Consider the following 11,122-nt stretch of genomic DNA (forward strand, 5'->3'; position numbering starts at 1 on the left):
AGAAGTCAAGTCTAAGGAGTGTTGGGTTCAAGTCTTCTCAAAACAAGCTTTACAACTTTCACCTTCACTTTTTGAATCTATATTGCCCCCCCCCCCCCCTTTTTTGTCTTAAGTTGTAATAAAAGATGAAGAAATAGATTAACACCACAACAAAATTCAAGAACAAAACACAATGCCAATCGACCTCCAATCTTCAACAACAAGACCCAACATACAGCCAACTCAAGTTCACAACAACAATGTCAATATTATAAGCTCAACCTTTAGATGTAGACACTTCTAGTGTTGGTGAGAAAGAAACCAAGACTTGAAACACTCTAGGCAAGAAAAATAATACAATATCTAGTCAATAAAACAAGAAAGTCCATACAACAACACAATACAATTTTCGGCCAAGAACACAAAGATGGACAGATTTTACTATTTCTAGAATTTTTTAGTTTTCAATTTTTTTTTGTTGTGTTTTCAAGTCTCAAGCCCAAGATTGATATTGTTAGAATAAAATCAAATATGGCTTTGATGCCAAATAATACAAAATAACCCAAGAATATAAGAAAACAAACATCAAAATAGTCCATTAGTTCAAGGAACTATGGACCTCTTTTGGTGACCTCTCTCGGATTCAAGAACACAATAAGAAGACCATGTAATGGGGTGTTTAAAACCTATTTTCCAGTAGCAAACCAAAATATATTATGACAATAAAAATTAATAACAACAATGTTACAACAACAATAACCAAACGGCTTGAACAACAACAACACAAACTACAAGATTAGGAAAAGAAACAAAGATAGATAGTTAGACTAGTGTTGATGTAGTCTTAACAACCTAAGAGCATATTCCACTCTTGGACCTTTAACACTTCATAAAAAAAACACCTAACTCTTACAATGATACAGGAGGGGCATCCACCTCTCAAAGCACCAAAGTCTCAAGCTCTGCAACACACAAGAAAATCCACCCTTATGCTATGCCTTAATTTTAGTTTTGAGATCTCTCTCACAAGAGTAGTGTTCTTCAATATCAAGAATTAATTAAGACAATAACCCTACCATGTTATATTTATATTACAATGCAAAATAATAGATACATGACAAAAGGACCCTTCCACCAAAAAAGCCTCAAGGCCGCCCCATGGAGTGCATTCAAAAACTGATTTGGGCCTCATCACACTTGGGCTTGTGCATTATTTAGTTGGTCTTCAAGTTTCTCAAAAAATATCTAAGGTCGTGATCATTCCAGTATCATTTGAGGTTGGTGATTGGATATTTCTAAAGGTCTCCCCTATGAAGGGAGTCATGCATTTTGGGAATAAAGGTAAGCTGAGTCATCGCTACATAGGGCCATACCAAATTTTGAGAAGGATAGGTGAAGTTGCATATGAGTTAGAGTTTCCTGCAAGTTTGGGTTCTGTTCATCCGGCATTTCACATATCCATGTTGAAGAAATGTATTGGAGACCATTCATTGGTGTTGCCTGTTGAAGAAATCAAAGTGTCAGACTCCTTATCCTATGAAGAAGAGTCTGTGGAAATCTTGGATCGCCAAGTTAGAAAATTGAGGAGCAAAGAGATAGCCTCAGTTAAAGTGTTGTGGAGAAAACAGAAAATTGAAGAAGCTACTTGGGAATCAGAAGATCACACACGAGCTAGATACCCAAACTTATTTGATCCGGCAAATGACGAGATGGAAGGTACAATCTCTGTCTTATTTTCGTATGTCTTAGTATGCTAGAAATCGTGCTTGTCTATGTTCCGCGCCCTGAATTATCCCAAGGGGGATAATGTAACACCCCATAAACAGGTCATGCATGTATTAGCTCCTTGTGGAATGCTTAAAGAGTTAAGGACTAGAAATTTTTCTAAGTGTCAAGGGACTTAGTCTTATTTTGAGCTCCCAAATCTTTGATGAATTTTTTCGTGACCTTTACGACCTCCGTTTCTTAAAATTTTTATTGTGTTGTGATGGGGAAAGTCTATAGAACATCTCGTGTGAGTTTTGGAATTTTTGGACCTCGTTTAGGGTGCGTTTGATTTTTGAAATAGTAGCACATTGTGATTTGCGAGCGTCGCATGGTGCATCGCTTCCTAGATACCATGCGATGGAGCATGTGACGCATGCTCCAGTCCGGTAGGAAAGAGCATGCGACGCATGCTCACCTGGGAAATTCAGCAATTTTAACCCGTCTCATTAAGGGTGTTTTGGGTATTTTCAATTCTCCTATCAACCTAAACACGGGATGTAATCCCAATTACAACGAAATACACCCACTTTCATCAAATTACTCCAAGAACATTCACAAGGGTTTCAAACTAAAAACCTTAATAACTCAAGATTCAACCGTGGATTTTAGAAGATAATTAGAGATTTGAAATCCCCAATCCGTAAGCTTCAAGAATCATCCATTATTTTTCTAAACAGAGGTGCGTGGGGTTTATCCTAGAAACTACATGGGCTTGAAACCATTAGAGCATGATTTTAAGGTTTTTTTATGCATGAATCTCAAAGGGGTTTTTGGAATCTATGTTTAAATTTCGTATTCTGAATGTTTCAATGTTACTATTGTTTTGACCTTGTGGTCCTATCCCCTAAATTGATTTACATGTATACGTATATGTATGGAATTTAAGATTTTAAATTGTTTGAGAGCATAAATTATGAACTCCCTCTCTTGTATTGAATCAAAGATTATGATTTTGTGGAAAAGAGTTGGAATGCATGTTTTATGATTTGAAAGATGTTTTCGCAATATCATAGTGTTTGAACATGATTTGGAATTGTTGAGAGGGTGTTCCTTGATATAAATATGTTCTTGTGTTTAAGAGAAAGAATTACATGTGAATTGAGAACTTTGACATGACCACCTTGTATTATTAAAATGCTAGACAAAGAGAGTTCCTTGCATGTGTTTGCAGGAAGTTTGAGAAAGAGTTTCTTTGAATTGATTTATTGAAATGGTGGTCCCAAAACTTGTGTTTTGAAAATAGAGATTTATGATAAGCTAATAATGGCTCAGAGATGTGACTTGCAATTCAATGATATGACGATACCATATAAATGTATTCCATAACAGAGTAAGAATTTCAGAGTATGCTTTTAGAATATGTTTTCAGAAAATGCATGATTTTAACATAGTTAAAAATAGGGTTAAAGAGGGTTAGGTGGTTACCCGAAGAGGGCTTGAATTGAAGTAACCCTTAGCTTGAAACCGTATTTGCCAATACGGATAGATTATTACTGTACGCTGGCGACGGTCGTGTGGCGTAGTATATATAGAGACTTCGACCCTTGCGGCGCACTTGGGTTGGGGGCTTGGCTGCCGAGTTAATGGCAGATCCCATATAGCCCATGGGATTACAGATTATAGGGTATACCACCTAGGGCATAAGTAATACAAAGAGTGTCACAAAGTTCAGATGTTTTCATAGTCTTTTAAAATGCCCACGTGATTTCTTATTATATGATATGTTTATGAACTGTTTTAAATTGCTCTCATATATGTTGAATGCAAATGATTACTTTGGATTTGCTCTACTTACCAGTACATCTATTACCTCTATCAAATCCACAATAATGCAAAGACAAAGATGATCGTGATGGTATGCAAGCTGGAGCCCTCGAAATAGAGCAAGAAGCTCCTGCATAATCATGGACGTTTCAGAAGTACAACCTACAAAACATAGTAACCAGTCACCCAAGTGGGTTCTGTCTCGTTGTTTCTCTTATAATAGCCGCCTGCACCTTTATTTTTCATGTGATTGTATGGAGGGGACATCTATATTTATAAAGCCAACTAATTAGCTTGGATGTTACTGCGATATATTAGTATAGTATTTTATAGTAATAATTGAGTTAGATATAAAAAGCATCTTGATTTTTCTTTTTAACTTTTATTTGGCCACTTGTGGCTGCTGTACTGTGGTTTTCCCTTTTTCATCAATTATTAAGACAAGACATGATTTAATATGATTACTCCAGCAATATGATCTTCAAATAGTTAGAAATACAGCTGGCTGCCTAGCTCCTTGCTAAATCATACTGTTCTGAACAGGGGTGTATCTATTCATTGTCGTGGGGTGGCACGCCACCCGCAAACTTCGACGGAAACTCTCTATGTATATAGGTATATATACACTGATACATTCAAATAATAAATCTGTCACTTGCAATAATAAAGTGGTATCTAGGGCAAGTGGTAGAGATGTGTTTTGAAGGGCTCAAAGGTTGCGGTTTCGACCTCTGCTGGCATCATTACTTTTTTAATCAATTTTTGTTGAGAGTGTAATAACATTACACACTATTTTCCATTTTCCACATCAGTCCCAAGACCATTCTTTTGTGAAGAATGTAATAACATTACACACTATTTTCAAAAATGTAGGGAAGGACAAAAATTAGTGTGATCAATATTTAAATGATTGTTTAGTATATTACATAGAGCATGATGTATTTGCAAATGTAAGTAAAGATGTCATCACTGATCGTTTTCAGAATATGAAAACTCGTCGTAGGCAATTGTAATGAATTATGGATATTATGATATTAGTAATATTATTAAAAGTTTAAGTTTGGTCATTTTATTACTGTTCTTTTATTATTGATTGATTTGCTAATTGTCCTATAAACCGGAAAGATAAATAATTCGATTGATTATCGATAAGTTTACTTGGCACCCGGTGAGTTCGGATCCTAGATCCCCTCTGGCTCTGAAACCTAGTTAGTGGGATTATGTGCTTGTTCTATATATTCCCTGAGCCTATTATTGAATTTTCATTTTGTTCTCTCTTTAGTAGCTTAATTTTAAGAAGAGATGCATAATTGCATAAACTAATATTATCTATATCTATAATCTATAATCTCTATCTATAATCTATAATAAAAGTGTGAAGGGCCTTAAAAATGTTGTTTGAACTATTTGTCCTTCATTAAAAATCTGTGCTTTAGATTATAAATCATCTTTTCACTATTTTTTTAATATTTAAGAGTTTAAAATTAATTAAATATATTTATCGTACAACCTTTCCTTATTAGAAATCATCATAATTGTAATATTTTTTTCCTAATTTAGGAGTTGAAAATTAATTAAATATATTTATAGTAAAACCTTTCCTTATTAGAAGTCACCAAAATTAATGTCAACTAATACTTTTTCTATTAGTTTAAAAGTTCTAAATCAACTAAATTTGATTTTAAGAAGATTAAAAATCTAAAAAATAAATATAAATCTGTTAGAACAAGAAAAATCTAAGAAGTACCAGATTTTAAAAAGTTTTAAATACATAATAAGAGTGTAATCAATGATTTTATAAAGATTTGACTTTAAAATAAGAAATATTTTAAATATAAAAAAAAATCGTAACACAAATATGGTTCAAATTGATGCGTCTCTCTAAGCCAGTGACAACAAGGGAAAGATATACTATATAGCAAACGCAAAAATGATGATCCATCAACCGCTTGAAACTTCTGGTGGTAAAATATATATGTGTATATGTTTATGTTTACATTATTATATTATAGTGTAAAAGATTTTTGAAAAAAGATTTGAACTTTTACACTTTATTAAAAATTTCTGCAATAGACAGAATTGTTTAATTTTAAATAATCAAACATTATACGTGAGAGGAACGTATGATTAAACTAGTATATTAAAACAAATAGAGATCTATAGCTAGCTTGATCAGTTCAAGTCTCACTACCTCCCGCTAATTACCCAAAAAAAATCGTTTTTGGCTCCTGAAAATAAATTAGGAACTTCAATTTTGGGTTAGTAGAACAGTTGGTTCAGAAACCGAGGCTTTCGATGTAATTTTGAGAGTTTAAATGAGATGTTGGAAATTAAGGTCTAGAGTTAATTTTGGTCAACTTTCACTGCTAACACCTGTGTTTGGAATTCTTACTGTTTCATTGATTTTAGAATGTCAAATTTGATTTAGTGCAGTTGATTCGGATTCGAGATCCTTATATTGTATTTCAGCCCATCATTTGAAAAATAGTAAAAAGCAATCTCAGGGTCAATTCATTAAAAACAAACTTTTTTTTGAATATTCCAACATCGTCATTGAGTCCAGTACGTCGAAATTAGCCTAGTAGCATAGTTCGTTTGTATTTACGGGAGAGGTCGACCGACAACTTCGCAACTTAGCAAAGTTGCTAGTGTTGCCACTTTAGCGGCCATAATACCACTTTAGCGGTGGCCGCTTAAGCGGCAAAGCACCACTTTAGCGGTCAGGTTTGACCCGTTGGCTACTGCTAAAGCGAGCACTTTACCACTTTAGCGGGTCTATCCACGTAGGCCAGACCGCTTTAGAGGTCACCAATCATTTTAGCAATGACCGCTTAAGCGGCCAAAGTTGGGTTTGATATAAAAATTCATAAAATATATTTCACATTTTTCCTCTATTTTTGAGTCTTTGAGCTTCGAGTTTGGCAGTTTATTGAGGATTTCTCCATCATTTGAGCTTGGGTAAGCTCCAAAATCATATTTTCATTATTTTTCATCGATTATATCATCAAAAACTTCTTTAAATTATGATCTCAAACTATAATTTTAAAAATTTCCATCTAGCAAAGTTTAATTGATTTTTCTTTTATTTGAGCTCTGATTTCTACTCGTTTTTTCTTAGGGTTTCAGCTATAGACTCTTCTTGATATGGGAAATACTATTCTTAATTTTGAGGTTACCTTTTTGGTTTTTGAAATCATTTTGGATTCGTCTTAAATAGGGTCAATATGGGTATCATTAGCTTACTTTTAAATTATAGAAGATATGTCTGACTAGATTGGACACATTTAGTGTTGATTCGAGAGAGTTGGACTCTCGATTGAGGCTTTGGAATGCGTTCGGACTTGTAGATCTTTATTTAAGACAAGTTGAGATATATCTTTACTTTTTTCAAAGTGTTTATGTATTGTATACTTGTTTGTTGTATTTTTTATAGCTTATGATTTGGGATCAAATTTAGGTGAAATGGAGAGCATCTCCGCGGGTACCAGAATCTTTGATGGATTGTAGTTGGATTATTTCTTTGATTATTTAATATTATTATTGTTAAGTATCCTTAGAGTATAATGTAGATAGATAACCTAGTTATTCTCGAATAATTGTTATTGGATTGCCATTTTAGAGCTTAAATTGTGTTAGTGGACTTTGTTGTGATGATTGTGGATTAGTACCTTGTTAGGGGGTAATAACATTATTATCATCATATTGATGAAATGATTGAGGTTTAAAGAATACTTAGAGTATAAATATACATGTGATAGTTGATGAGACTTAATGAACCAAGTTAAGTTTGAGTAGTCTGTGATTTATTATTTTTAGGATTGTTCTTTATTTTGTGATGCCCGTGTAAGGCTTATGTGAATTTTATTATGAACTTGAGTAATTATTTTTGATTGTATGCCTGAGTGGGGGGGCTTATATGCATATTGCTTTTGATTGTGAGGATATACTATCGTGATGCCCGAGTGGGGGCTACATATTGTTAGTCATGTTTTGCGCATTAGATGCCTTATATATATTTGTATCGTCAGAACAGGTGCTTGACATGACATTGTTAGGTCTTATGTAAGAATTTAATTGCATATTTATTATAGTGATGACCGAGTGAGGGGTTGAAAATGATAATATTGATGATTCCATGACTATTTATTTTGGTAGTGCTACTAAGTGAAAACTGGTATCATAAATTATTGATACATTTAAGTTGATTTTGATACCACTTGTACTTGTATTGAATGGATTTTGACTTCATACTGACTAGTTGTGACCATTACACCCTCATATCCCACATGCATATTCATGAGACATTAGTACCACAAATTAAAGGCATTCTAATTTTTTTATAAGAAAATGAGACACCTTATACAACGCCTATACCAAGGAATTTTCCAATAAGGTTGATTTGAGACTCAAGATTGTGATTATATGAGTATATTGAGATTTATGAGAGTTTAAATGTGAGGTTGGAAATTAAGGTCTAAAGTTGACTTTGATCAACTTCCATTGATAACACATGCGTTGAAAATTCTGATTGTTTCATTGATTTTGACATGTCAAATTTGATCTAGTAGTATAGTTGGATTGTGTTCATGGGATTTTGAACGTACTTCGAGGGTCATTCACAGACATTTTGGCTTAGGATGTTTCAACTGTTGTTACTTAGAATTGGTGAGCTATCCCTTCTTCATGTTTGTGACCGTCGTATCTCGATCACATCGAAGAATATCCTTTAGCATCTGATCATTGGGCTTGATCTCGATCATGAAGAAATAGCGAGTTGATTTATAACAATTCCAATCAAAAATGCAGAAATACTAAAATTAAAAATCAGGAATAGATTAAAAGAAAAATGAAAAGCTTAGACTCAGAGAAAGGGAGCGAGAGAAATAAACATATTTCTCAATAATTAGTATAAGCCTCTTCTTTATGAAAATATACACAATGTGAGGAGAATTTCAAACTCAATTTATTGATAAATTTTGCAGTACATAAGCCTTTTGAACTTACGTGGAGTACAAAATATATTAGAAGACTTTTGAAGTTAATTTGTGGTATAAAATAGATATTTGTGTGGTTATAAATTACATTATTAAGCGTAAAATTTTCATTTTAAAGTTTTCAATTGTATAATTATTTTTGATACTAACTATAAATAAAAACGGAAAAGATACGAATATACCCCTGAACTTTAATAAATGGTATAGATATACCCTTCGTTATATTTTAGGTACAAATATACTCTTGCCGTTAATGAAAAGCTACAAATATATCCTTATCACTAACGGTAGGGGCATATGTGAACCCAAAGTATGATAAAGGGTATATACATACCATTTAGCATTGTTTGAGGGTATATTTGTCCCTTTATCGTTTTAATTTTTTTTATTCCAAATAATCAATCAAAACCTACTAATCGACCCAGTAAACCAACTATCCCACCAAATCTATTGAAAACCCAAAAGACACCTATCTAACATACGCATTTTTTCCACATCTATAACGATATCACTACTAAAAAAATATAGATTTCTGACCACAAAAAAATCGACCACATGTGGTTGGTTTTTTATTTTTTCAAAAGATTTAAATTAAAAAAAAAAAAAAAAAGCAACCACAAGTGGTTGCTTTATATTTTAAAATTTCAAAATAATTATTTCAATAATTTTTATATTAATTATTATTTATTTTACAAATAAAAAAATAAAAAAACTGACCACTTGTGGTCGATTTTTAATTACAAAAAGAAAATAATTTTAATCAACCGACCACTTGTGACCGTTTTTTAATTAAAATAAAAAGAAAATAATTTTTAAAAATTGACCACTTTTGGTCAGTTTTAAATTATTATTTTCATTTTAATTAAAAACAACCACAAGTGGTCGATTTTTTAAAATTATTTTCTTTTTAACACAAGTGATCGGTTTTTTAAAATTATTTTCTTTTTTTTTTTGTTTTCATTAAAAACCAACCACAAGTGGTTGGTTTTTAAAAATTATTTCTTTTTATTTTAATTAAAAACCGACCACAAGTGATTGGTTTATTAAAATTATTTTCTTTTTTTAATAAAAACTGACCACAAGTGGTTAGTTTTTTATTTTTTTATTTTTTAAAAGAAATAGTAATTAATATAAAAATTATTAAAATAATTATTTTGAAATTTTAAAATATAAAAGCAACTGCTTGTGGTCGCTTTTTTTAAAAAAATATATTTAAAAAAAAATAAAAAACTGACCATATGTGGTCGGTTTTTTGTGGTTAGAAATCTGTATTTTTTTATTAGTAATATCGTTATAGGCGTGAAAAAAACGCGTATGTTAGATAGATGTCTCTTGGGTTTTAAAATAGATTAGGTGGGGTAGTTGGTTGACTAGGTCGATTAGTAGGTTTTGGTCGATTATTTGAAATTAAAAAATTAAAATAAAAAAGGGACAAATATATCCGCGAACAATGATAAATGGTACGTATATATCCTTTATCATACTTGGGTACACATATGCCCTTGCCGTTAGTGATAAGGGTATATTTGTACCTTTTCATTAACGGCAGGGCATATATGTACCGAAAGTATAATAAAGGGTATATCTATACCATTTATTAAAGTTCATGGGTATATTTGTACCTTTTTCCTAAATAAAATTATGTAATATAAATACAAAGGGAAAAAATACATAACACGACTCCCTACTTTTGCTCTTGAACGAGAAAAAAAATGTGCTTATTGATATTAATATTTTATGTTGTACGTGTTGAACCATTTGGATGCCATTAAGAATTTAATTTATTTAGCTAAAAAGATACATTTTGGTATTCCCTTAATTTGACAGTTTTATAGCTGTTCAAAATAGAGGTGTACAGACCAAACCGTCAAGTCAAATCGAATCGACGAACCAAATCAAACCGAGAAAAAAAAATGACTTATGATTTGGTTTGATTGGTTTGGCGTTAGAAAAAAAAATCGACCATTCTTGATTTGGTTTGGTGTTGACCAAAAAAAAGTCAAACTGAAACCGAATCAAACCGACATAATATATATATATATATATATATATATAATATTTGAACTTTTTTATACATAAAATATTAATTATAATCTACTTTTTAAAGATTTTTTCAACTAGTTTTAGTAATTTTCAATAATTTGAAAGTAGATGTAGATATATATTTAGATTTGGGACTTTAAGTTGTAATATTTGTCTATTAATTTGCTAATTTGATCTAATCTTCGATCACAATATAATTGTAAAAACTAAAGATTATAAAAAAAATCAAAAAAAAACAAAAGAACCGATTAAAACCTAAACCGAAAAAACCAATTTTATGTTGATTTGATTTGGTTTATAGTTTTAATAAATCAGCATGATTGGTTTGTTTTTTTTTTTTTAATAAAAACCGAACCAACCCAACCTATGTACACCCCTAGTTCAAAAGCTATGGAATATTTATGATTACAAGTTTTAATGATTATACAGTAATATAAATGTTATGGTATAGTCATTTTATTTCGTTTTACTTGATTCTTATACTAAAAAATAGAGATTCAACTTAGTTATTCATTTAGTTTTATTACTTTTTTTTTCATAATACTCTTAGTATTAAATAACTGCATAGTAATAGT

General features: G+C 31.5%; 1 protein-coding gene across 3 annotated transcripts in view; it reads right to left on the bottom strand.

The window, feature by feature from the left end:
• The window catches only part of LOC107877007, a 25,759-nt gene extending 21,556 nt beyond the window's left edge, over positions 1–4,203 (bottom strand). The window contains exons 1-2 of one of the 3 annotated variants that reach the window (XR_007049925.1): positions 3,557–4,203; positions 81–1,479 (exon numbers count right to left, since the gene is read on the bottom strand). Coding sequence is in view for 1 of the 3 variants with exons in the window: in XM_047403445.1 (XP_047259401.1) it covers positions 3,557–3,652 (96 nt within the window). In the remaining 2 variants the exon portion in view is untranslated. The other 2 variants (XR_007049926.1, XM_047403445.1) reach the window with 2 other exon arrangements.
• Positions 4,204–11,122: the final 6,919 nt, after the last annotated feature.

The sequence above is a fragment of the Capsicum annuum genome, unplaced genomic scaffold (genome assembly GCF_002878395.1).
Source record: "Capsicum annuum cultivar UCD-10X-F1 unplaced genomic scaffold, UCD10Xv1.1 ctg4207, whole genome shotgun sequence".
NCBI lineage: Eukaryota > Viridiplantae > Streptophyta > Magnoliopsida > Solanales > Solanaceae > Capsicum > Capsicum annuum.